General features: G+C 42.3%; 1 protein-coding gene across 2 annotated transcripts; it reads right to left on the bottom strand.

The window, feature by feature from the left end:
- Nucleotides 1–63: 63 nt before the first annotated feature.
- LOC136679254 (von Willebrand factor A domain-containing protein 5B1-like) lies at nucleotides 64–27,985 on the bottom strand. Of its 2 annotated transcripts, XM_066657681.1 has the most exons (21): nucleotides 26,653–27,985; nucleotides 25,168–25,383; nucleotides 24,439–24,664; nucleotides 23,006–23,163; nucleotides 22,037–22,168; nucleotides 21,369–21,493; nucleotides 20,865–21,041; nucleotides 20,030–20,140; nucleotides 16,622–16,824; nucleotides 15,005–15,119; nucleotides 14,380–14,565; nucleotides 13,819–14,035; nucleotides 11,955–12,229; nucleotides 10,999–11,218; nucleotides 9,261–9,560; nucleotides 8,794–8,916; nucleotides 7,808–7,924; nucleotides 6,700–6,750; nucleotides 5,501–5,597; nucleotides 4,887–5,010; nucleotides 64–4,561 (listed from the first exon to the last, which is right to left on the bottom strand). In XM_066657681.1, the coding sequence occupies exons 1-21, from the start codon at nucleotides 26,861–26,863 to the stop codon at nucleotides 3,923–3,925; spliced, it is 4,023 nt and encodes a 1,340-aa protein (XP_066513778.1). In that variant the 5' UTR covers nucleotides 26,864–27,985; the 3' UTR covers nucleotides 64–3,922. The 2 variants fall into 2 exon arrangements, with proteins under 2 accessions (XP_066513778.1, XP_066513777.1); XM_066657680.1 differs by lacking the exon at nucleotides 64–4,561 and having other exon boundaries at nucleotides 4,901–5,010; nucleotides 6,700–6,746; nucleotides 9,261–9,563; nucleotides 26,653–27,980.
- Nucleotides 27,986–27,992: the final 7 nt, after the last annotated feature.

Here is a 27,992-nt window from a genome sequence, read left to right as displayed (position 1 = left end):
CGAGAAAACTGTTACAAATGTGTGATAAAGAAAAGAAAAGACCAGTTACGTTCAGATCTTTAACGTTTTTAAAAGCAGCTCTGTAAAGAAAGACCTTTATTGTAGGATCTTAATTTACATGAAGGCATCTATCGGTTTTAAAGCAGTTAAGCCTCTTGTTTGTGGATACAATCACTTTCATCAAGAGGGAACAGTGTGTCGTCATGGTAACACCTATTCATCTAGGCTACACACATCCCTCTGAACGTGATAAAACTCAGTTACAACAAAATAAAGAAGCACTCCACAGCAAGAAATTATTCAGAACATTTAAAATGCCCATGGTTTTGTTTTGAGAACGGCTGGCTCTGAAGGGGTCCTGCATAATTAAGAAAAAAAAAAAAGATCCTGAGGATAAAGTCATAATTCTGAGAATAATGTTGGAACGATTCTGAGATTAAAGTCAGAACATTATGGAGTCAAATTCTGAGAATTAAATATTTAGATAAACACTGTTTGGGTTGTTTTTATAATAATGTGTAAAGAGAGTCAGTCTGAGCCATGAGTGAGTTGTGAAAGAAGCAGTTAGTGAAGTGAACAGAATTATTTATTAAACGCATTCACACGACACAACGACTAACCCCTGTCCGTGCAGCCCCCGACTGAGACACTGCATTCCTCAGTTACACTGTTCGTGTCTGCGCCGTTATACGTGCAGCGAATTATTCCGACTTTATTCTCAGAGTCTTTTTCTTCAGTGACGTGGCCCTAAAACTCCATCATAGCTTTAGTTCTGTAGACATCGCAAAAACAGGTTCATGTCTTCACCTCTAAATAAAATTTGTACAATGCCTAATTACATCAAGTCGAGTGGAGTTTTCCCACGTTTCAGTGAGCAATGAAAAATAGTCCCAGCGTTAGGTGGCAGTTGTGAGAGTTGATCTTTGAAGTTAAAACTCTTGGACTAGACCAGGGGTGTCAATCCAGATCTACGGAGGGCCGTGTGGGTGCAGGTTTTCTTTCCAACCACGCAGAAGCCACACCTCATTCCACCTGTTTTTAATCATTGGATCTAATCAGTAGATCTTGACTTTCAGTAGTGTGGGGCTTCTGCGTGGTTGGAAAGAACACCTGCACCCACACGGCCCTCCGTGGATCTGGATTGACACCCCTGGACTAGACTGACATGGTCTGAGGTGAATTTTAGTTCAGACGCATGGGCAATGCTAACGGAGGCTAGAAAATATACAAGATTCATACACAAATGTAAAAGAATCAGAAAATAAATGAAAACAAACAAAATACAAAACAAAAACTAGAAACAATATGTAACTTAAAGCAACGTGAAACAAAAACAAACACGACTGGAAAACACTCACCACCAGGAAAACTGAACAGAACAAAGATGCAGTCGATGAGACGAGCAGGCGACACAGAGTGTTCCTAAAGAATATGGACTAAAAAGCCATTTTGAAAAGTTGAGACATTTGAAAAAAAATGCAATTAAAAAAGACTCAGTGATTTATTAATTCTATTGAACCTCTGCATAACTGACAAAACTACAAAGAAAACACATCCATTGATTTCCAGCATCACTGACCAACTTCACCAACACGGCTCTGTCCTAATCTTTTTGAGATGTGTTGCTACCATCAAGTTCTAAATGAGTCAATGGTGACCAGACGTCCTCTTTTACCCGGATATGTCCTCTTTTTTAGACTTAAAAAAATGTTCGTGCGGAATTTCACAAACGTCCGGGATTTTGTTTTTCTAGAGCTTACATAGAACTTCGAGAAGTTTCGTTCACAAACTAGTCCCGCCCTCCCCTACTCTGATTGGTTCGCCTGAGTGAGAAGGGGGCGTGGTGAAGTAGCCTAAAATCTTCTGATTGGACGGTCTGACAGTAGAGCTACCGTTATTGGTCGATAACCTTCTCTGTAAACATTTAATTGGTCAGTCTGCACGTCAGTAGTCCTTGTTTACGTCAGGCAAAGCTCATGTAGCCACCCTCATCTCGAGCAGCTATGACCAAACGGAAATGTAAGTTCTTGAATGAATTAAAAAAAGAAATTTGTGTAGCAAATAAAGGTGTAAAGGAACTAAAAGCACACATAGGTTCAGCTAAGAATACAACGGCAGCGAGGGGTGAGAGCTCATCACCTCCTCCCACTCTGTGAATAAAATGTGTGTCTATGACAGTTTGTTTTTACCCAAAATTTTCCACAAACCCATCTTTGTTTGCAAACACTAAGCCTTTGGTAGAGACTCCTGACCCATTCACGATGAGCAGGTTTTACGCTAAATTCTAAATGAATATCAAAAGCTAAATTTTCCCCCTTAATTTTACAAAATATCTTAACTTTTCCAGAAATGAGGCTTTCCTCTGCTTTGTAATAAATCCCCAAAAACATTCCAACATTGGCACTCACGCAGGTTTAACTGAGTATTTGATGAAACACAGTTTTAACGTATATTCTAAATGGCTTTTCTGCAGTGTTAGTGCCTGAGGATCTAACCCTATATCCTTCAATGGTATAACGCTAATGGAACTGATCCTGCTGATTAACTTCTGACGTCGTGAAGACATTCATTTGCTGGAGAAGGTGTGGCAGACGATGACTGGAATCGGACCGTGAAAGAACACCATGGAGAAAACAGTCGATGTCCGTTATTTTAGAATAAGATAAAGTTATTGGATTGTTTTTACCTTATTATTGCTTCCTCTAATCGCTTGTTTGGATTGTCAGATCAGTGTTTCAGAGGATTATAGATACAATCTATTAGACTTTAACCATATATTGCATTAAGTGTACAAATTTCCTCGGGCCACAGGTGATATGTCAGACTCGGGCTGCGTTCTCGTAGAACACACAGAGCTCAGGTCGTGTCCCCGGAGCTGGAGCAGTCCTGCAGTCCTCTGAGCAGTTCATGATGACGCTTGTTGATTTCTAGTAGATCTTGACAGTCCACTGTGTGTTGTTTGGATTCTATCGGTTTCTGTCTGTCCTCCGTTCTTTTATTGTTTGTAATTCTCGTAATGAGAATTCGAATGTGGAGTTTCCATCAAATGTTTCTTGGTTTTGGGCATTTGAAGTTGTTTGAAGATCAGTGAAATGTTGTTAGGATTCTAGCAGAATTAGTTGGACGTCCTTTAATACATTGTTTGCAGAGGTCAAAAATAAAAGGTTCTTTGAAAAGAAAGGCCTTCTCTCTCTGCTCATGGCACAGAAAAAGCATCTGAGGAGCTTTTGAAGATGTTGCTCCATTCCCGCTCCATAGGGGGTTAGGGTTTTTGCTTTTTCAGATCACTTCAGGAATATAGTCATTTCATATGCGCAGGTTCATTGCCATTCCGTCAGTGTTTAATTCATTTAAATTCATGGTTAAATTGTTAAACTTATTAATAGAGATGTGCTGGAGCTGACAGGGTTAATGTCGACTGATGGAGTAGACGACGTAAGGTCGGTATTTTGTCAGATCTGAGGTTTAACTGTAGATGGATGTGGGTTCACTATTTGGCAAACAACAGGTCACTCCTACCCTTTTCATCTCAGTGTTATAAATGATTATTAATGACTTACCATCTAATTAATAATCATTAAACAGACTGTAAACCATTTATAAATGTCGTCTTTTTCTAAAGTGGTGTAGCATTTGCATTGAAGCATTTGCTGTTTATTTTCATGAAGATATTTGAGCTTCCCTCCTTTGCTGTTTGAGAAGAGCATGTGTTAGAGTTTCGGTCATAAGTGGCTTGGAGGTTCTCCTGTGGGGTTCTTGGTGTGTTCAAGTACCTGTCTTATGTTGTTTGGGTTCTAGTAAGAGGTCCGTGTGGTGTTGGACATTCTTATAGTTATAGCAGACGATCTGGAACTGAAGATTCTGCCCCAGAGTTAGAGCTAGTGTTTCCATTTGGGTTCTAGCTGAGATCGCTACGGCAACATCACATGTTATTTGGGTTGTAGCAGAGCATGTTGAGTTGCAGATTCTCATCCCAGTGGCGCAGCAACAGGAAAAGTTGCCTTGCAGCTGCCTTTAGCCCCAGCTGGTCCACACCTTCCGGCAGTGACTGACACTTGAGCCAGAAATCAGCTTTAGCAGCCACTAGCTCCCATTCCACAAAATACCCAGCACAGTGGTGCTCGAGCCAGGCCAGAGCCACTGCTGTAGCCCAGCTGGAACTTTCAACATCGAGCAGCGCTAGCTCCTCCCCCTGAGGGTCCGACGCTTCCGGTGGAGAGCCCTCACACACATCTGTCTCAGAGCCACGCCCACTGTCTGCTTGCAGGACTCCACCCACTGGTCCCGAAGACCACTCCTCTGAACCGAGCGGGTCAGAAAGAACTGTGAGGGGCTCGTTGTCATAATAACGTTGTAGGCTGCTGTGAGGTGTGTGGTCCACGGTCCTACAGGGGGCAACAGTGCAGGCACCTGGGGGTGAGATGCAGTGGTATGGTGGGCTCAGGCTGCTGCGGTGGCTGAGGTAGGGAGACGCTCTCTTCAGACGATCCAAAGGAATGTGAATGCACTCAGAAAAAGACTGTGACAACAGGAACGCACCTGAGGCCAACTGCTGACGCACCTGAGCGCAGAAGAAGGGATCACTTTTAAAGACGTCACTACATAAAACTCTCACTAGAACGGATGTTCTTATACATGTGGATTTGTAGTAAAAATAAGCCTCTGCTATATTTACCACCCTCTCCCCAACACACACACACACACACACACACACACACACAAAAGAAATATAAAATACTGTGAAACTGTCAGATTTTAAAAACGTGCAGTGACACACGTTTGTTCATATCGTCCAGCCCTGTGAGCATCACCTAGATACTGAAAGGATGTAGTGAAGGATGTACAGAAGCATAGATTAACTACATTAGACCATTCATGGTACTTGCCAGAGGCAGGTAGTCAGGTGAGATGGAGTCTACATAAGTGTCTGCTTCGGCAGAAAGGCACTGTGGTTTAAGTTGGGTTTGTCTCCCTGATGTATGACAGGACCTCAGCCTTCCGAAGTTAAACCTGCAGATCACAGGCACACACCGAGACATGAACAGTACTCTCACGCTTCTGATCACTCAAACACTGAACCAGCTCACACTTGTGAATACACACTCTTCGTTAGATTCACTACATCGTCTGAGAAGGGGAAGAGTAGCTCATTCTTTCTCTGAGACGTGTTAAGTGCCCCAAAGGCAACACAATGTGTTTGGGTGTTCAGGGGCCCCTCAGCCGCGGATGTTCCTGCAGGTCCTGGGGATCGAACTGGCAACCTTTAAGGCCTCAAACCATTAGGCCAAGGTTATTCAAGGCTATTGAGCAGTTTTTAAACAGAATCAGCCCAAATAACTAAAGCAAATGACACACAGTTAAACATCTAGCTGGAAGCAGGCCAAGGATCTGAGCATATTGCTGTTTTATTAAAAATATGGACCTCCACTTCAAGTTTTTTGACTTATGAATTATTACAGCAATGATTTACAAAAAATACTGCAGTGAAAAGTCATCTGACCTCGTGTTAAAGAAGCTTTCTACAGATCGGCTCTCGATGGAGCGCTGGGACCGGGGCGCAGCAGAGGGACTGGAAGGAGAGGCGATTCCTCCCGCAGCTGACACAAAAAGACAGGAATTTATGCATTTTCTTCAGAAATAGATTTATGTTCATTTCATTTACAATAAGAAGCTGCTACATGAACTTTAATCATTCATTAATTCATTCTTTCACCAGCTTTCTCCTGTGCTTTAGTCTACACTGCAGAGACATATTTCTGAAGTCACCCGTTAACTCCTTGTTGATTTGATTTTCTCCCCAGTTAAAGGAATACAATGTAAGAACTGGCTTTAAATTGTAATTCACATTTACACTAATACCATGAAATCAAATCTCTCTCTCTCTCTCTCTCTCTCTCTGTGTCTCTCTCTCTCTCCTTCTCTGTGTGTGTGTCTCTCTCTCTCTCTTTCTCTGTGTGTGTCTCTCTCTCTCTCTCTCTCTGTATCTCTCTCTCTCTCTCTGTGTGTCTCTTTCTCTCTCTCTCTCTCTCTGTGTGTCTCTCTCTCTGTGTCTGTGTCTCTCTCTGTGTCTCTCTCTCTCTGTCTCTCTCTCTCTCTCTCTCTCTCTCTCTCTCTCAGGAACACCGAGCTATATTTGTCTTGTAGCGATGTAAACACCAGTGAGATTTGTGCCATAAAGTGTTACCCATTTCTTGTGAGAGTCCTCCGCCCCATGATTCAGAAGTTGCTTAGTGCAGTAAGCAGCAGAGGTCCCAGTGCAGCAGCCACAGGGGCTCTATTCTCTGTTACAGTTCCATGGAACTTCACTATCATTTAGAAGCTAAGGTTTTTTAAAAGTAGGAATACTACATAGTGTTCCTTTAAATTATTGCCTGTTCTACACCTTAGACTCTCGCAAACAAACACAATGTGATCAACCTGAAAGCCACTGAGCAATGAAAGCCATCTGCCACTTTTACTTACACAGCTGTTATCTGCTCAACATGAGGTTCACTACCTTCAGAGAGCTGTGACAGCAGTTAACCCCATGCCTTACGCCTAGCACTGTGTTAGTGATGAGAGGAGCAGGAGGACCACTCTATCCTTGGACTGTTCCTGCACCAGTAGCACTTTGAAACATTTAGTACTTAGTGTGTTTTTAATGTTTGTCAAAAAAAAAGGACACAGAAATATAGTCAATCTGTCTGTCTTTGTACTCACTGCTGTCCCAGGACGCCAGGCTGTGTGGAGAAGCTGGAACGTCATCTCTGTCTAAAAATAAAGTGAAATCTGAGTTCACAAAGTGTTGAAACAAACATTTAACATCATCCAGTGCCACTGCTCACCCCAATTAACGTGATCTTTTTAATTAACTTTTAACTTTTCATAATTTGTAAATCGTTGATGTCAAATTAAAACGAGAGTGATTCCGGGGAGGCTCCGGACCCACCGCCGCCCTCAACTGGATAAGGGTTACAGACAATGGATGAATGAATGAATGAATGATCGATCCTAACTCTAATCTTAACCTGGTGATTACCTGCAGAGTCCAGTATGCAGTGTTTCCCACAGTGGATGAGGGCTCACTATGTGAACAACTATGAGTCGTGATGAAGCAGAGGGTCCTCGCCCTCCCAACGACAGTGGTTTAGTAGCAGCTACGGTCTTCAGTCGTTTATTCACAGCTTAGGTGTTAAATGTTACTCAAATCGGTCAAATATTGATCTGTTTCTATGTGAACTGGTGTAGCACTCAACACATACACTCTCAGATATTTCACCCCAAACACACATCAACTAACACCTTAACAAGAACACCTTAATAAACCTTGTTTTTGTAAAAGTCATGAACAAATTCTTTGACACCTTTTCACAAATTAACGTCTTAAAAAGAATCACAACATGTTATGCATCACCCCTCGGATTCTGTCCTCGCTATTAATTTAAACCCATTTTACATATTTTCAGACACTTAGGAGAAGCCCTGAGTCCTTTATTAAACATGAACATAACACTGTATGCCATTTTTTAAATTCTCTCAGTGACTTAGGATGTATATTTTAGACCAATATAAATGCCTCCCCGTTACTAAAATATTCATGATGTTTGTGTGAAAATGCTATGAAGCAGATTGCAGTCTGTTATAATTTGATTTGACTGTTCTTCTTTATACAATGAGCTACAGTTTTATCTTACATTTTACAACAGGCTTCACCCACATTGATTTATCATGAGATATCTTTAAATTAGGACGAGCAGTGACTTTGATATTTAGGGAGATGTATGTTGTTCTCGTGTATGAACATGCCCTGTACAGATATGTGTTTTACCGGTGTAGCTGTGTATCTCTTCACCACCTCTGCTGGAAGGTCTGCGTCCAAGTCCGAGAGAGTACGCCCGCTGCCTTCTGCTGCTGCTGGTACTTCGCCTGCTTCCAAACCGCACACCTCAAACACACACACACACACACACACACACACACACAACGCTTATAATGCTTACTATAGTTGTAAGAAACCACAGTACATTTAGCTAACAATGTAATTTAAATTGGAGTATTCTGTAATTCTTTATACAATTAAAGAAAAACCTTCAAGAACCTGCAGTAAATTAACAGCCATTTTTAATAACATACTGTGTTGATTTGCAAATCAAGTCATGTCGGGCGGCATGGTGGCTTAGTGGTGAGCACGTTCACCTCCCAGCGCTGGGTTGGGTTCAAGTCTCATCTGGGTGGAGTTTCCGTGTTCTCCCTGTGTCTGCGTGGGTTTCCTCCCACAGTCCAAACACATGGAGGTGTGTGTGTGAATGAGTGTGTATGTGAATGAATGTCAGTAAGTGTGTGAGTGAATGAGTGAATGTGTGTGAGCCCAGATATGGATGGTGTCTCTGTCCTGGGTGAAACCCTAGTTCCCGATGCAGTCCTCCAGGTGGACGGTCGTTCCTGGTCGAGAGTACGTTTGACTGCCGCTTCTTGCCAGTGTGTGTGTGTGTGTGTGTGTGTGTGTGTGTGTGTGGATTGATTGTTCTGATCAGTGTGGATTGTAAAAAGTGTCCTTGGGTGTCTAGAAAGGTGCTATATAAGTGTCACGATAGATAGAAGTTATGAAATCTAGTAAAGAAACACACTCAAATCTAAACCTCTACAGTGTCCAAGCCACTGAGTGTCTATACTTTTATTTTTATTTCTGAATGATAGACTGAATCTGCACTGGGACTGTGTTAACAACATCTCCAGACCAAAAAGACCAAAGGCATCATTAGGTCATAGGTGCCCTGATGTTCGCATTGAAAGGTAAGTCACGTTTGTGTTTACCTGTGGATTCTGACAGGGTTTTATTGAGACCTGTGTCTGTCGTAGTGAAGGCAGTGTACATGCAGATGATCCCACAGCTTTTACTGGTCTGGATGGCCTTCATACGATATCTTTTAGAGGATCCTGTAGTACAGACAGAGAGCGTGTGTTCACTGTTTTATAGTATTCTTTATGGTTAATGGAAGTAAATGTAAAACATTGTATTTCAAGTCATTTTGGAGCGTTTCTATTGGACTTTCATCATGAAAATCTCCACAGTGTGAAGGACAGCTGCTGTGTTCAAATGATGCCGTGACTAAACGTCCACAAACACAGAGATCCACGTGTTTCACTGGACAGCGACGAACCTCTAATTAATTTAATTTTGAAATTTAATTTGAATATTGTTTAAAAGATGCACACTCTCTCATCCCAAATGTATTACATTACGCTGCGGATGAATATTCTCATTAGAGTGGGTTTCCTACCGTGTTCTATGTCCGTCTCTTTCTCAGCCATGTTCTCAAAGTCTCTGATGACGGAGCGTGCCGTGAGTTGGTGGATGTTTTCGTCAAAAGGGCCTCGTTCAGTGTTCCCGGGGACCCACAAAGCCGACAGGTCCACACTGACCTCCCAAGACACAGGCCGGGTCCCCAGTAAGCCGTGGATTACTGAGCGGGACAGGGCCTGATTGGCCTGAGGGTCACCCGCAGGGGCGGCAGAAAAAAGAGCCTCCGGATCAGTGAAGCTGTCCCAGTCCAGAGGAGAGGCTGGAAACAAGAGTCCGTCTGCTGTGAACGTGGAAAGACAAACGACTTGTGACTGTTTTGTTAAAAGATTGTGCAACAGACATCAAAACACTTGTGAACTGTGAGTAATTTATGTCAAACTCATCTGTGAAGTGCAATGTTTTTAAAGCTCTGAAGAATTGTTTTTAACATCAATGGAATTTATAAAATAATCTATATATAAAATGTGTGTGTGTGTGTCCTTGATGAATTGAAGGTTATATAAAATCATGCAAAAAAAAAGGACATAAATGTTAATGAAAAACTGTCCTTAATGAAAAAGCAGGCTTCTGATATATTTGAGTGATGTAACCTCCTCACTGCAAACTAAATTATGGGAAGCCACTCTGTGTTTTATCCTTCACTCAATGACACTGTGCCTTTGGAAGATGTAGATCAATAAACACATGGTGCCGAGTTGCTGGGAAACCGACTTGATCGTAAAATACTGTTAAATGTAAGTATTAACTGTTGGTACATTGTTTAAAACGCAATTGAATGTTCATTCTCTGTGAAGTATTAAACTTTACAAATATAAACTTTCCAATTTTCACTGATCGAGTTAATTACATTTTATAAATATAAAGAAAAGAAGAAAGTGGTGTTTACAACACCCTTAAAGGAGAAATAAACCTGTCTACCACTATGTTACTGTGTTTGTCTAGTGTTGTCTATTTAATGATCACTGCTGTCTGAATCTTCTTTTCTGTAGAACACATCTGGACTGTGAGCATCTCTGACTATGACATCACACTGTTGCATTTCTTGACGCAGCGGTGGACTGTTAAGTGACAGTGGTTTCCTGAAGCAGTTCCAAAGCCCGTGTGGCTGTATTTATCACAGTAGTATGATGGTTTCTTTTGCAGTGTCATCTGAGGGCTCAAAGGTCACATTCAACAGTGTTTTTTGGCCTAATCCTCCATGGCCTCAGCCCTTTTATTATAATGATATGTGTGGTGAGTGAAGAAAGGCTAAAATGTTTCTGAAAGCTTGCCCTGAGAAATGGCCTTTAGATCTGTTTAACGGTTCTTTTAATTTGGCACAAAGTAGTGAAACGTGGCCCATTTTTGCTTAAAAAAGGCTAAGCCTTTGGTGGATGCTGCTTTCATTAATTTTTTACCTTAAACTTCTTACAGTGGAACTGTTTCACAATCTTTAATATTCTATAAATGTTCACTTCTTGTCCCTGTCCCAACTTTTTTGGACTGTGTCAGACATCAACATCAGATTCACAAAATACAGTCAAACTGGTAAATAAAGACACTGCTTGATTCTTTATTTTTTCTATTGTAAGTTGTAAATCTGTATAAAATTAACACATCACTGATCCTTTAATTCCACTTTAAACAATGTCACACGTTTTGGAAATGGGTTTATAAAAGCACCGAGTGTGTGTATGTAAGTATGTGTGTGTGTGTGTGTGTGTGTGTTCTCTCACTGGAGTCTGTTAGAAACTGGGGTGTGTTGTGTGTCTCTGTGTAACTCTCCTCTAGCCTGCCTCCGACAGCTTGCTCAAAGGACACTCTCTCCAGCGCCCTTCGCAGGCGATGCATGTCTAGGTCGCCCTGAGGAGATGAGAAGCTACGACTGGCCAGAGCACAGCGAGCAAGGGCTTTTTGCCTGCGCTCACACTCCTCACGATCAGACAGCTGGACCGCCTGTAAACACACATACAAACCGTTCACAAGGACATCATTCATCTGGTCAATGAATCAGTCTGTGTCCAATATTGTCATCATTTTATGAGTTTTAACATTGTGTTATAGATTTACTGTGGAAAGTTTTTGAGTGTTTCAGAAAACAGTAGGAAATACAATCAAGTTGGTGAATGAAACTCTGGAAATCATTTCTCTCTACATTTGTCAGTTTCATTAAGGTTCAAGAGAAATAACAAATTGCAAGTTGCTTTCAATGCATTTTCCAAAACGTCATAACTTTTTTTAAATTGTGTAAAAAATAAAAAATGGCAGAGTGGCTGTGTCTGAAAGGACTGCAGTGCTGCCTACGGAGGCAGTGTCTGTGAGGCATCCTTCACTGCATTAGAATTCCCATAATCCTGTGCGTCAGCTTTCCTCAGAATATAGAGGGTTTAGAAGATCGTCAGACCTCTGCGCTGCTGCGTCCTCTTCACACACACTGTATTATTATTAACATTTCTATCGTGTTCCTTCTGAATGTTATTTCAGTTATAAACAGTGATGTGTGTGTTGTGTATCACACGTGAACGCAGTCAGCTCTCTGTATCCTAACAACGTCGTGACGTGTTGCTTCTTGGAAACGTGACTCTGTTACAGTGCCTTCACGTCTAAACGCTGCCTTCTGAGGCACTGACTGAGGACACGCAGGCGTCGGTTTCAGACACATCCTACATTTGAACTACAACCTCAGCCTCACCTTCCTAGATTCTGTTTCCGTGGAAGAGGCTGTAGTCTGTTGCCATGGAGACTCCCAGCGGGAGAGTCCCCTGCTCTGCGGCTGCATGCGCTCTAGGCCTTGAGGGAGAGATCCACTCTCGGTGCACAGAGAGCGGCTCTCCTCTAGGGGGGAGAGAGAGGTCAGACCCCGCTCACTGCCCAGAGAACAGCGGGTCAGCGTGTACTGTTCTTGCACATAGGAGGCCTGCTCAATCCGCCAGCGGACATCACTTACCACGTAGTCCTGTTCACTGACTACTCACACACACACACACACACACACACACACACACAGATCACTTCAGACCAAGACCATATGACTCATTTCAAACATTTTCCTTATTAATATATAAGTGTGTGTCAGATTTGCCCCAAACATTATAATCATTCTATTTAAATACCTTCCTGTATCCTGTGCCTTTGAGTCACACTGCACTTAGATATACATCTATACTTTCACTCATTCATTCATTCATCATTTGTAACCCTTATCCAGTTCAGGGTCACGGTGGGTCCAGAGTCAACCCGGAATTACTGGGCCCAAGAAAGAAACACACTCTGGAGGGGGCGCCAGTCCTTCACAGGGCAACATACACTCACACACTCACACCTACGGACACTTTTGAGTCTCCAATCCACCTATCAACGTGTGTTTTTGGAGCGTGGGAGGAAACCCACGCAGACACAGGGAGAACACACCACACTCCTTACAAACAGTCACCCGGAGGAAACCCACGCAGACACAGGGAGAACACACCACACTCCTCACAGACAGTCACCCGGAGGAAACCCACGCAGACACAGGGAGAACACACCACACTCCTCACAGTTGTGAAAGGTGTGAGGAGCAGACGGAGCAGTCGTGAAAGGTGTGAGGAGCAGGCGGAGCAGTCGTGAAAGGTGTGAGGAGCAGGCGGAGCAGTCGTGAAAGGTGTGAGGAGCAGGCGGAGCAGTCGTGAAAGGTGGTGAAAGGTGTGAGGAACAGGCGGAGCAGTCGTGAAATGTGTGAGGAGCAGGCGGAGCAGTCGTGAAAGGGGTGAGGAGCAGGCGGAGCAGTCGTGAAATGTGTGAGGAGCAGGCGGAGCCGTCGTGAAATGTGTGAGGAGCAGGCGGAGCAGTCGTGAAAAGGTGTGAGGAACAGGCGGAGCAGTCGTGAAATGTGTGAGGGGCAGGCGGAGCAGTCGTGAAATGTGTGAGGAACAGGCGGAGGAGTCGTGAAATGTGTGAGGAGCAGGCGGAGGAGTCGTGAAAGGTGTGAGGAACAGGCGGAGCAGTCGTGAAAGGTGTGAGGAACAGGCGGAGCAGTCGTGAAAGGTGTGAGGAACAGGCGGAGCAGTCGTGAAATGGGTGAGGGGCAGGCGGAGCAGTCGTGAAAGGTGTGAGGAACAGGCGGAGCAGTCGTGAAAGGTGTGAGGAACAGGCGGAGCAGTCGTGAAAGGTGTGAGGGGCAGGCGGAGCAGTCTTGAAAGGTGTGAGGAACAGGAGGAGCAGTCGTGAAAGGTGTGAGGAACAGGCGGAGCAGGCGTGAAATGTGTGAGGGGCAGGCGGAGCAGTCGTGAAAGGTGTGCAGACAATCACTGCACGGTGTGGAAGGTTGGGCGGGGGCAGGGTGTGTTCAAATTTAAGCAGCAAATCAATGGCACCATGGGAAAATGTATAGGGCAGGGTCATACACAGTTGATTCCATAACCTTGATACTAGGTTTTTGACTTATTAGAAACAAGACTGTAGAAATGTAATTTAATTTTGTCCCGGAGTGAGGCCGTTCGAGAATAAACACTCGCACTCGTCTGTGGTCCAGACTGTAAGTCCACTTTACTCATTTCCTGACGTGTCTACAGTACCTGGGTTGCTGGTGTTGTCTGAGGCAGGAGCACAGGAAAACTCAGAAGAAATTTCTTGTGAGACTTCTCTCACTGCATCTTCTACCTCTCCCTCCTCCATTTCTTCTTTGTTGCTTGATGGTACCAGTGGCTGTAGGAGTTCAGAAGACCCGGGGGAAAGCTCAAATACTGACCCTGCAGAGCCCCGCGCAGCTGGTCTATATCCATGGCTCTTCATCTACATGTCGTTTCCACACAAGAGACACAAGAGATACCAGGCAGTGTTATATCAGCAGTGTCCATACGTGTGGTGTGTTTAACCGAACAGGGCAGTGTACATCAGCGTCACCACCTTTTTCAGAGAGGATTAGTTCCCTGTGGAACTGGGGTAATTATCTCAGTGATTTTGATTTAGTCCAATTAGACCATTTTAATCATTCTGGAGGATTATAGAGATATTTACCTGTAAAACGATCATTAAAAATAACACTAGGTTTAAATGAATCCAATGCAATTTGATACGTTGTGAATATTTATCCCTTTATTATCCCCTCCCTCTCTTTGACACATCCACGCACTTACTTCATTCTTCTTCACTTTGAACGCAGATAGATCGTAGAGAGTGCAGTAGCCAATCAGACGATTCCCTGGGTAAACTGGAGGGATCTCATTGGGCGAGAGCAGAGCCTCCATATTGTCTGGCAAATACCAGTCAATACGCACATCTGTCAGCGCTGGCTCCAGAGCTTTCTTCATACACTTTATCAGCTGCAACAAAGACAACACCCCAAACAGTAGCTTTTTTTCACATAATACACCGTAAATATAAAAATTAAAGGAGCACAGTGCCAATATTTTTCAGTATTTCTTCAGCACGTCCCGACTGTGAACATTCATTTCGTCCTGAAGCTAATTAAAAGCTGACTAACAACAGTAAATCTGAAGGGACATGGCATCCAGTGGTGGCGCTAACATAAAACCTGCTGTACATTGATTTAAATGTTTGTTCATGAAATTTCTTTCATTATCAGTAAAGTTGAATGTATTTTTCACTTGATCCTATTCTGTCAGAAGTCTATGTTTAGGTCCCTGCTGTACTGTGTCCTCTAGAAGCCTATAATATAAAGCATATAAACCAAACTAGACCACATTATACACCAACTCCACCAGTCAACTCTGCTGCTGTTCTGGATCTGTGTTCTTTCACCTTTGGCTGTAGCCTCTCTTCTTCACAGAGGAACTCCACACTTCCTCCAGTCACCTTGGCAATGCCCTGAAGCAACCTTCTACAAACCCGTGGCCCAAGGCCCATCCCAAAACACCTACAAACACACACACACACACAAAGCAAAACACAAAAGTAAAAAGCGATAACTTTTAATGCTTCAGGTGGCCTTTTAAATTATATTTTGTAAATAATAAATATTAATTTGATGCTTGCATTTTCCCCAGCGTTGGGACAGGGACAAAATACAGAATATGAATTTAGTACATTTTGAAAAGATGAGTTGTCAGTATCAGTATTTTTCTAAGTATCTTGGCTGATTGACTAGATTTATCACGAAACTATCACAACAACACTGCCTTTACCTACACAACCCTGCCATTAGACACTTCCTTCCTCTTTTACCAGAAAGTTAAATCCCACTGGAATGAGACAGTGGCTGTTTAGTATTCCTCTAGGAACAATCAGGGCCATTTCACTAATTGAATGCCTGAGGAAAGTGGTGGCCCAGAAACTCACACACTGCTTGTAATTCATCTCAGGTCTGTCTGGGTCGAAGGCTCTTAAATGTCCAGAGCGCATATCAATAATGAGAGTGTGTGTGTGTGGTGGCCAAGGGCAGGATGTGTTAAGAGAATGAGCCGAGGTGGAACGAGGCAAAACGTCACGGCACAATATCATAGTCATCGTACACAAATAAGCCGTTTTGATGTCTGCTCCAGGAGGTGAGGCTTTAAATGAGTCGTTTTCAGGGAAACTGGTTAAAAAAGGGTGGGCTTTAAAATCAGCGCCATCATAAAAAAAGAAAAAAGGACACTGTTATGATATAATGATATAAAGGAATTAAGCACCTAGTTTATATTCAGTGGACACACTACTCTGTGCTTTTATTTTATTCCATTGAAACTGACCAAAATACAAAACATCAACACACCTAGTGCAATTAAAGCATCTATTACACTGAAGAAGTGCATTGTTTAAATATATTAAAATATTCATTCATTCATTATCTGTAACCCTTATCCAGTTCAGGGCGGTGGGTCAGAATCACCCTGGAGGGGGCGCCAGTCCTTCACAGGGCAACACACACTCACACACACACAGAGACTCACATACATTCAGTCACACACTCACACCTACACTTTTGAGTCGTCAATCTATATTAAAATATATATATATTATATTTGAAATATATTAAAATAATCACACGACACAGTCACATCATTCTACCATTTTAACACACACACACACACACACACACACACACCAGTGGCAGCAGTGCTGCACTTGCTGGCCTCATTAGCGATCCTGATGGGGGCACTGGCCTGGTGCCATGCTGCTGTGATGTTAGATATGGCCCACTCCATTTTTCGAGCGCCTATTTGACTGTTAGAGGTTCACTCTACGCAATAATATAAATCCGTCTGTGTGAGTAAGACACACAAGGGAGAAGCTTAGTGGCACTCAGTGTCGAGAGAGAGCAATGTTCCCACGTCAATGTCGGAGGAGGACCAGGGGTGAAGTCTCTAATGCTTTCTGGGCTTTGATGGTCGAGTGAAAACTATATACCTTGTGCACCAGGTGTGTATCAGTGTTTACCTGGCATTACAGGTGTTCCTCCTGACCAGCTCCATCGTTTGGCCAACACTACCCACTGACCCATCAGTCAGGATGAAGAGTTCCCTAGGACAGCTGCGATGGACTGGCTGGCGGTACACCCAGGACAGCGCCCCCAACAGGTTACTGACGCCCAGGTCTGCAGACAGCTTCTGGACATAATCTAATACCTGGGTCAGAGTGCTCTTTTGGCAAGAGCATGAACAGGTGAGAAAGAACAAGAGGAGACTTACGTAAATTCACATGAGACAATGCTCTCTGTGCTCTTCATTGAACATTATGTGCTGCAGGTACAAAAGCAAATGGAAAAGCACCTCTAGACAGATTACAGCAAAACAACCTTTGTAACAAACTTCTAAAACTGACACATTAACACAGTCCCTGCTAACACGCTTTGTCACAGTTGCCTGGTGTCGTGATGAAACGTCTGTAACATCCTTTGGTCAAGGATACAGCACTCGGTGAATCATAAAGAAAACAATGCAGCCAGTGTGACCAAGGACTGTTGAGCAGGTGAAGTCTTGTATCAAACAAGTGTAACGTGCTGTTTTGTGTTCTGTTCTGATTTTGTTCCTTGTTTGTGTTCCCCTGGTCATGTGACTGTTTCCCCCCTGTCTTGTGTCTGCTTCCTGCTTGTTCCCTGGTCATGTGATACCCTTCCTTTGTGTTTCTAGTGTCATGTGTCTTAATTAGTACCCAGGTGTTTCTTGTTGGTGTTGTCTTTATATAGTCCTTGTCATTATATGTATGTTTGGTTGATGTTCATGGCCCTTAGCCTTGTTCTATGTCTAGATCTGTGTTTTGTCTTGCTCTGTGTTTAGCTTATCTTTGTGTTTAACTCGTGTTTTATGTTTAGATTCCTTGTTTAGTGTTTAGAATTGTTTAGTGTTTAGCCCCTTAGTTCTCTATAGTCCTTGTTTAGTGTTTAGCTTTAAGTTGTGTTAGCTGTATTTAGCATTTAGCCTTTTAGTTCTGTATAGTCCTTGTTTAGTGTTCAGCCTGGTTTATAGTTTAGCCCTTGTGTTTAGTGTCCCTCTGTCTAGTTTCCTTTAAGTTATTATAATAAAGCCTCCTGCACTTACCTCCTTCCCTTACTCCTACACCCCCAGTAATATTACACAAAGAATGGGCAAAATGAGTCTTGAAAAACAATTTGGATTCCAAGGTTACCCACAATTATAAAAGGTAAATAAAAGGAAAGGTGAATCACAGTGGTACACACACCTGCCCCATGGAATTTTCATGTAAATAACTGTCCAATCACAGATTCTTCTTATTGCATTTTACAAAAACACCCCTACATTTCCAGAAATGGGGTTTGAAAATCCAGACTGGAACAGTGTCCTTCATCCTGTGTTAATTCTTCCTCTCTCTCTACAGACGTTCTACACTTGTATCTATCATCTAACTGTAGAGTTGTACTATGGTGTAACAGGTGAGATGATGTAAAAAAAATAAAAAAAAAATAAAAACCCAACTAAATAAAAATGACCCTTTTTAACAGTTATATGAGTCAGTATCTAATGATGCTCAAGGTACGGCAGTGACGTCTGTATCTCCAGATATAACAGTAATTATGAATAGAACAGTAAAATACGAATTGAAAAAAGCCGGACATTCTTCACAATCTCCCTTTCTCAGAACTGAACTCATTAAGGGTGGCGGCCTCAGGAGCAGGAAAAGCGCTAGGTTTCACCCCTGTCCCTTGTGCTCTGTGTTGTTTCTCGTACTGTGTGTTTTTACTGGTCCCCTCTCTGATATTTATTGTTTGTTATTGTCTTGTGTTATTGTTAATTGTCTTACATTTTTGCACATTATAGTCCCGTGTCAGTTGCTTTATGTAACAACTCGTTCCTGAAGAAACTTTGTTTTGTTTCACTGTGTCCTCTGCACTGACAGTGTGTTAGGGCCACTGCACTGAGAAACAGAAAATAAATATCCCTAGAACAAAGTCAGAATAATTCCGAGAGTAAATCTGGAATCATTCCAGTCAAACCACTACATAATTAGATGGAAAAATCAATGTGATGAAATATCAGCGTGTTGTGGCATAGTGTAGAATTCAAGAAAGAAAAGCCAAAAGTGTCTGGGTTCTACAACAGGATCCTATTGGTCCACTATTCCACCAACTGTTCCACTATACGACCAACTCCGCAGATTTAGGAATGGCCACATTTTAGTTACAGCACTGATGTTGATGAGTGTGAATGTGAATTTCACCTCCAAACCTGCCCAGTTTCAAATATCCAGCTCGTTTACACTGATCAGCCACATTATTAAAGCCACTTTCGTGTTTCTGCCTTGAACATGTCATTGATTGTAGCTATGGAGCTAATTTAGGGACGAAAGTTATGTTCATTAAAAAAAAAAACACAGAAATTTCAAATTTTGAAATTGAAATTTTAAAAATAAAAAAATATATATTCAGAATTAAAATAAGCGTAGGAACTTTTAAATAGAATTTAGATTCAAATCTGGAATTATTTTGAATAAAAAATTTATTTTCATTTTTCACTTTCATGTATATTTTAATATTTGAGTGAGATTTAGTTCTTTTTTCTGTTGCAGATCCTTTTTTTTTTTTTTTTTTTTTTTTTCACGTCAAGATCCTTGTTCCTAATTTCAGCTCGATACTGCTGTGTGTGTGTGTGTGTTTGTGTGTGTGTATATATATATATATATAACCGTTTCTAGATTCCAATAGGAATAAAGCCAAGACAACAATATACTACTTTACAGTCACTTGCAACAAATTGTGGCTCTGTGTATTAAAACACAAAAAAAAAAAATTGTGGCTCTGTGTGTGTTTTATGTGACAAACAATACAGTCCGCTCTAAATGATCTATATCACGTGCAAATTCAAAAGAGTAAAATCAGGTCTATATGTGAAAAGTGGAATTATAAGCCAGATTTGGTCTGGCCTCTGAATGATGTAAAACACAAAGCAGGTCGCCGTATGACACTGTGGTGTTTTTATCCAGTGTTTGCCGTGAAAAACCCTGGAGCAACAAAACCTGATACTGCACTCCCATGGCAACCTGTAGAGTGGATCAGTTCACTGATTATCATCAGCAAAAGAGGGTGTTCACAGGTACACAATATCCACACACACACACACCATCAGACTTTGTAATCTATTAGCGTCTAAACTAATATTAAATTCATTTGTAACAAGGCTTTCAAGTCAGTGAAGCCCATCTGTTCCTGGAGAGCTACCATCAAATTCATCCCAGCACTGATCCAATGAAAACACCTACAGCGGTTACACAGGAGCTTGATCATGTGACTCAGGTGCTTTAGACTACAGCTTATTCTCTTCTGAATGTTAGAGGGCAGAAACAAAGCTCTCTGTGGTAGAAGTCCCACTGAAAGTGGATGGCAGTACTCACATCAGTGTAGGGCTTGCTGGAGGCAAAGACAGGCTTTACACTGGAGCCAAAGCCTACAACATTCAGCATGGTGCCATGAGGAAGGCTTTTAATGGCCACCAGCATCCCTTCCTGTTTAAGAGAGAGGTGGAGGGGATGAGAGGGCAGGAGGGTATTTCAAAAGTTAGACTCTTGCTCGTTTAAAATTGTGGTTCCATTTGTGGGTCATTAAAGCAAGCCTTTGTTTTTTGGTGTTTTGTTTTAAGACGTTTTGCCTATTTTCTGAAGCAACTGTAATCTTTTTACACGGATAAAAGTGACTCATTCATTCAGTTTTACTGGGCATTTCCAAATGAAAACCTGCACAACAGTCACAGTTATTACAAAGTAACTAAACTATAATTTTATGGCTACTATAAAACAACTTAAAAATAAAGTATAAATACGCTACGTTTACTATCACTAACATCAACAATCATATTGTTTCTGTTACAATACAATCCCCAACAACAGAACCAATCGATGCATGTTTTTCTGCGTTTATTCTTTGATGGAACTCATAACAAACGCAGTGACGAATAAACACTTGATTTTTAGGGTTTTTTCTGTTGAATAAAACAACAATTGTCATTTTAAATATTACACATCAGTTACAATAAAGAGTCAAAGAGCAGAAGAATGTTTGAAATTCTTATTAAAATTATACATTACAAAAAAAAATTAAATTTCACTCAATGCATATGGATCCAGTCGAGCAGTGACCCGTGTAAAACATCACCCCAGACCCACACGCTGCCTCTTCAGCTGATGTGGAACCGTCTGTCGAGGGCGAGTATGAAATCTGTTTATCGTGTACCTTGATCTTGTTGAGGTTGTGCTGCGTGACACTGGCGCCTCGGTCGATGAGGAACAGTAGCTCTCTGCTGGTCTGCTGCAGTTCCAATGGCTCGGACAGAAGGTCAGGACAGAAATTCAGCATCAGCACAGGATTACTCAGCACATCCTTGTGGTAACGTTTCCTTACAAATTCCAGCTGAAAGTTAAAGACAATTCTTAAGCGTTAGGACATGCATTTTAGTTTTCTTCTCACGCTTTTCCTTATGTCTTTGTTGTAACTAAACCCCACCTGCTTGATATGTCTCCTGATATGTGGTGTTACCAAGGTGAAAGTCTGAACAATATATCATTTCAAACCGCACAAAACACTTGGTGGAGGACACATCGAAGTAGAAAAAAATGACACTCAAATTACAGTTAAAATGTGAAAAGATGGGCCACGTGAGAACTTGAGAAGTGTAAAGAACTGTAGATCAGTTAAATAAGAAAAACAGAAACAAAAGAACACACAAAGCCTTCTTACTTTCTTCTCAGGTTCTGCCTCCTTGCGGAAACAGCGTATGAAATCTCGCCGAGCACTGATCTGCTGTTCGTACTGACTGAAGGTTAGTCTCCCTCTCTCCAAGATGACCAAAGGGCTGTGAGGTTCTGTGAACAGTGTAATCACCACATTTACGGGTTAAATACGGGACACACACCTGACTCTCGTGCTGAATACACATACAGACCTAGAGCGTAATCATGACCACGATGCTTTCTCTAGTAACAACAGCCTCTAGTCACAGCGTGGTGAACTGTAGAAGCCTGTGTAATGGTGAGAGTTATGGAGTAAGCAGTGGAATTTCCCTCAGCGTCCAGCTGCTGATCCGAGGGGTGTGTACTTGCAGGTAATGTTTAGTGAAACTCCACTGCTTACTCCATAACTCTCACCATTTCACATTTCTTCTGAAACCTTTACTGTTTACTCCTTACTTTTAATGCAGCAAAGGAGCAAACAGCGATGTAATTAATGTCCATAATTTCAGAAAAATTCCTCGATGATGGTGTGTCCACAGATTTTTGGACAATTAATAATATGAATTCATGAACTCGTTATGAATAAATGATTAATTGTACAATCTTTTAAATCCTTCCTATAAAACGCTTTTGTTCTTCACCACACTCCAGCAGTGTTTACTCTCCTCTCCTCACCGCTCAGATGCAGAATGATCTCCAGGCGACGGTCGTATGTGTGGTCCTCAGCCAGCGTGATGTAGGTGGAGGAGGCAGACTGTGCACTGGGGTCTGCGTCTGCACGCAGCGCATGGCTCGGACTCTCTAGACCTTAGAAACAGAGGAACGCTTTAATTCAGTCCAGTGACAGGCAAGAAACGGTCTACTGGAAGGACAGGTAAACACTGACAGATAAAAGAGGAAGCAGGCCTGCGGAGGTGAATGTAGGGCAGTTATTTGGTGGCAGTGACCGGGAATGTGGTGGCAGCATCATGTTCTAGGGCTGTTCTGCTGTCAGTGAAACTGCTGCAATTGCTACAAAAGGAAGCGAGAAGTTTATCACAAATTCTTCATCACAACTTGTAATGATAAGTTAGAAGTCAGATTTTTGAGCATAGCTGGGTGTAAATACTTTTGGCAATAGAGCGTATGTATGGGTCAGTGCTGGGTCTGGGGGGGGGTTCTCCAAAAGGGGCACTGCAGAAAATGCCAGAAAAAACACTGCATTAAGTGCAATGAAGGAACATGCCCTGGAGAGGTGCCAGTCCTTTGCAGGGCATCACAGTCTCACCCCTGTCCTCACACACTCACACCTGAGGATAATTTTGGAAGAAAACTGGACCTGCATGGAACCCAAACATACACATCAAATTCCCCACAAACCGTGTCAAGAAGTAGAGGGTAAACCCAGGATCTCTAGATCCTTGAACCATGTTGCAGTCACTCTACCTGCTGCACCACCGTGCCACCCTCAATTTAAATAATACGTTCCATTCTGTGTACAACAATTCTACATTCTATTAGCGGTAGGTACAGGTCACATCACACTGGCAGCCCCACTCTGTTACACTGTTACACCTACAGAGGTTATGAAACTAGCCACATTTCCTGTGTTTTACCTTCTCCTTCTCACTGTGTAATGGAGTAAGCAGTGGAATTTCACTTTACCTGCAAGTAGACATGCCCCTCGGACCAGCAGCTGGAAGTTGAGATCGTATGGGGCAAGGTTGGTTGCGGGGCTGGAGAAAAGTGCATGTGCACACTGCTCATTAACATCCAGCAGCTTCTCCTGTTTACCAGACACACCACCAAAACACTTGGTTGCACTGGGGAAAAGGGACCGGAAAAAGGTTTATGTTAATTGTGAAAAAAGAAAAAAATGTTAATACGTCTGTAAATGCTGGATGCTACCTAAGGGTTGTATGTGGTTGGTTTGGAACATTTATTATTGTACACACACAGTTGGTATAATCTCTATAGAGTTGTCCATTTACAGGGACGCTGTGGAGCAGCTCTACATGAGCCTAAGGTCACCATGGTCAATGCCAAATGTGGGAAAGTAGTGAACAAAGCCTCCTGCGTTCCGGTGATATACAGTGTAGCAGTGGAACTGCTTTGTCTGGAGTGACAGTGAGTTGAAGTGGAGTCTTTTAGCCAAACTAGTCCTCCAACCAAGGCCACAGAAACATGTGGGAATTCGACCCACCAACTTGAAGTACTGGGGCAACAACCCACCACTTTTTATCTTCTCTGAAATGCTCAGAGCACTGAATGTCTGTGTCTACATCAGGCCCCATCCACACAGATCTAGATTTTCTTTTTTAAATTAAGAGATATTCTTCCCTCCGTTTCTGAAAATATCCCCCAAACTAATATGAAAATGGCTGCATTATCATGCGTGTCCAGTAGAGGTACCTCAGAGAGAAGCATCAAAACACCACGATGCATGAGAGAGAGAGGTTTAATATCACTCTATGCTCCCTCTGTAGTGCACCGAGTTCAGAATTGACTGAATCTAATCTTAATAATGCACTTAATATTTCTAATACACATTGTTTATATTCACTCCTATGTGGGGATCTGAAATCTAGTGCTGTCTGTGTGTGTTAATGACTGATGCAGTTCACTGTATAGGGGTTATAGGGAGTTGTTTGAGTCATCAGTAAATCAGAGTGGTTTTATGAATATTTCATTATAAATCATTTCTTCAAAGCAGTGGTGATATAAATCAGGCATCATCATGTTTATAACTCAAACACTGCCATTTTATTTACTGTCTAAAGCCACCAGTGAACCTGAGGTTATTCCTTGGTTTTGAGTGTGGAGAAGGAACCAAACAAAACCATTTCCAAAGGAGTTTCATCTAAAGAGCCACAGGGACATGACTCCAGACTTCACCAACACACATTACACCCCACCATTTTGCCTTATTTTCAGAGCAACATTCTAACATTTATTGTAAACTTCAGCAAATTGGGGAAATAAATCCATATTAGAACTTCTACTTTTGGAAAAACTGTTGGAGAAGCAAGTGTCCATAAATATTTGGGCACGGTATAAACCTCAGACCCTAATAAACTAATTACAAAAGATTGGCTTACTTTGTATTCTCGGATCTTGTCCCATTTTCACTTTTGCTTGTTTGCATCCGTGCTCTGACTATGGGCATAAACACTGTAGGGAAGATCAGATGGACTGCACCATTCTCCAATGTGGGGAGTTCCAAGGTGGTGCTGATGACCACTGACACCATCTCCATAGGAGCAATGAGCCCTGTACCAACGATGAAGGTGCTCCTTTCCAGATCTTCATCCAGCAGGATATGACCTGACACACACACACACACACAATACACACACACACACACACACACAATACTCACAGTCAGTACATGATAAAATGACTAGAAAGTGTTTGATTTTTTAATTATTAAACTCAAAACCTCAAACACCCATAGATTTTTATAAACACTTACTCCCATGTATCTTTCTGAAATGAAGAGTATGTCAAACTCTTCTGGAATGATTTACTCTAGATGCTAGATCACTGCTGCACACATTTCTAAGTGCATTGGTGAGGTCAGGCACTAATGCCAAATGTTTCAATCACCAAACATCATCTCCATTCCTCAAGAGAAAAGGCAGCTCCAATAATTGATTCTTTGGAAACGCACTCCTGCATCTGCAACGGATTCATTTGAAAAGTGACGACTAGATACTTGTGGTCATTTGCTCCAGCAGCAGTTCAGACATCTATTCCGAACCCACAGCAACATAAAACAACCAGTCTGTACTAAGGGAAGAGAGGCGATGAAGTAAGGTAGACCTCACCATTAGAGCACTGAATGTCCAGACTGTTTTGCCCACAGCAGCTCCACTCCTTGCTGTGGCCACATGGATTGTTGAAGGCTGATCCTGTGCAGCAGTGCAGGCAGCAGTCCTCCAGCTTCCCCCGGGTCTGCAGCTCCACACTCAGCAGCCTGCTGGAGACCACCGCCTCGAACCCCACCACCACCTCGTGCTCCTCCAGTGGATAAACAAACACTCCTAACCTCCCACACAGCGGGAAAACGTACATCCAGATCAGAGTGGTTATAAACATACCCACAAAGGTACAATGTTTATACACTTTTTAAAATAGAGATAAAAACGCAGAATAGTGTTACAGAAGTGTGTAATCAAGATTAGTGCAAATATTTATAAAAAGTTCTAGTTTTTCAAGAAAAACAGGAATATTTATCCACACCTCCATAGTTTAGTCTTCGGAGCTGATTGCATTTTGTGTTTCTAAAGATCCAAATAATAATCCAAAACTGCACATTCAAAAATGAATGCATATAAGACGTAAAAGAACGTTGCTCAATAAAAAGATGCACGTTACAAAAATATACATTTATCTAAGAAACTTGGTGCTGCAAACAGCGTAACGAGGAAGTGTCTGACTCCTGAGCCTCGAGGATTAGAGACCTGGATAAACTTGGTCAGAGACATAAGGCAAAACTGACTTTCTTTGTTAGACAATAAAACTGCTGCACACCACCACTGGACCCTAGAGCTTTGGAGACATGTCTCTGGAGGTGGGAATTCCGCTTCTCCGTCTGCCGTCCCGATGAATGAGTCTGGGTTTGGCGAGTGTAAAGTTTGGTGAAAGAGACTCTTAATGCTTCAGCACACCAAGAGATTGTGGACTATTTCATGCTCCTAACTTTGTGGAAACAGTTTGGGGACGGCCCCTTCCTGTTCCAAAGTGACTGTGCACCAGTGCACAAAGCAAGGTCCATAAAGACATGGATGAGTGTTTGGTGTGGAAGATCTTAACCGGCCTCAGCCCAATAGAACGCCTTTGGGGATGAATCAGAGCGGAGACTGTGAGCCAGGCCTCGTCCGACATCAGTCTGTGAGCTCACTTCGCTTCTGTCAGAATGGCCAAAATCCCCTCCTAAACCTTATGGAAAGAGCTGAAGCTGTTGTAGCTGCGGAGGATGTCACTCTGAGTTCTGAGTCGCTCTGATCTGAGACGCTCCATCTCCTTGTGGGTGGAGCGTCTGTGACTGAGACCAGCCCTTTGCTGATGTAGGTAGATATTTTAGTAAAATTATGTACACGTTTCTATTTAAATTGGTTAATTATGGCACATTATTTTTTATCTCTGAAGGTCTGGAGTTCTTGAAGTCCTCTTGTACTCATTTGTGTAGGTTAAGTGTCCTCTTATTGTGTAGGTGAAGAGGAGGGGGATGCAAAAATGTGTGGCCAAAGAGTGTGAGAGCAAGGTAGGGGTACCTAATAATATGGCTGTGTAGGTTTGTGTTTACTCACCTTCTACAGGTTCAGACTCAGTGTTAGCGTATGTCAAGTGTGCTGTGATGCCCAGCGAATAGCCATTGGCGCAGGACGTGATGCGGGAGCTCTTCAGCAGCAGCGGAGCCCATGTAGCACGGTTCCTCAAACCTGGCATCCTCATTAAACAAAACACAAACACACACACACACACACACACACACACCAGTGCTGATCTCACTGCAAACATGAGCTCAGTTCCAGTAAAGAGAGAAACTGTATCAGCCTTGTTTGAGAACTAAATGATGATTTGTCTCTTTCAAAAAGACAGACTGCTGCAGATGCCCCAGGTTTCTTTAATCGCTCATGCATTAGCTGTTGCAAAAAAAGGCACTTTGACCTTCTGGAAAAAACTGGAAGCTCCTAATTTAAAAAGACGGTTAAAGGAACTGACAAATATGTTCCATCTGGAGAGAATACGGTTTGTTTTTGAAGACATTTGAGAAGATTTAGGATCCATTTAATTCGTACTTGGAAGAGTGTTAAGGGGTGGTGTGAGTCGTGCGCGTGTCGCCGCTGGGGCGAGGTCATCGTTCTTTATGTTGTTTATATCCTTTTTAAATTCTTTTATTCTGAAAATTCGTAGTAAAGTAACTTTTTAACTTGTTGTACACTGAATATACAACGCTTCTTAATAAACAAACTAAACAACAAAAGGGCACACATTTATTTCATTGATGGTTTAATGAACTCTGACGGCTAGTTGTTTTCTCGAGCAACAAAACACACACCACAGATTTCTCCAAGGTCACGACAATCAAGTCGCCATCATCACATGAAAAGCCATATGGTTTAAATGCTTTTAAAACAACACACGCCCCCCTTATGAATCTACCCTCACTTCAAGCTGCCCAGCAACCACAAGCACAAGATGGTCACCGCGGTGATGTTCACGTTGATCATTAACAGAGCAGTCAGCAGCACAAACACAGTCAACTCTCAGACTCACTCCGCACGGTTAGTGAGAGAGCATTTATGGCAGTGTAGTGTAATCACTAACTAACTAACTAACTAACTTACTATCTATCTATCTACCTGTGTATCTATCTGTCTATCTACCTGTCTATCTATCTATCTATCTACCTATCAATCTACCTACCCGTCTGTCTGTCTATCTACCTATCTATCTGTCTATCTATCTGTCTGTCTACCAATCTATCTATCTATCTATCTGTCTATCTATGTCTATCTATCTATCTCTGTCTATCTGTGTCTATCTATCTATCTCTGTCTATCTGTGTCTATCTATCTATCTCTGTCTATCTGTGTCTATCTATCTATCTCTGTCTATCTGTGTCTATCTATCTATCTATCTATCT

Source organism: Hoplias malabaricus, chromosome Y (assembly GCF_029633855.1).
Source record: "Hoplias malabaricus isolate fHopMal1 chromosome Y, fHopMal1.hap1, whole genome shotgun sequence".
NCBI classification, from domain to species: Eukaryota; Metazoa; Chordata; class Actinopteri; order Characiformes; family Erythrinidae; genus Hoplias; species Hoplias malabaricus.
Note: the sequence above shows the minus strand (reverse complement) of the source record. Positions and strands in the feature narration are given on the sequence as shown.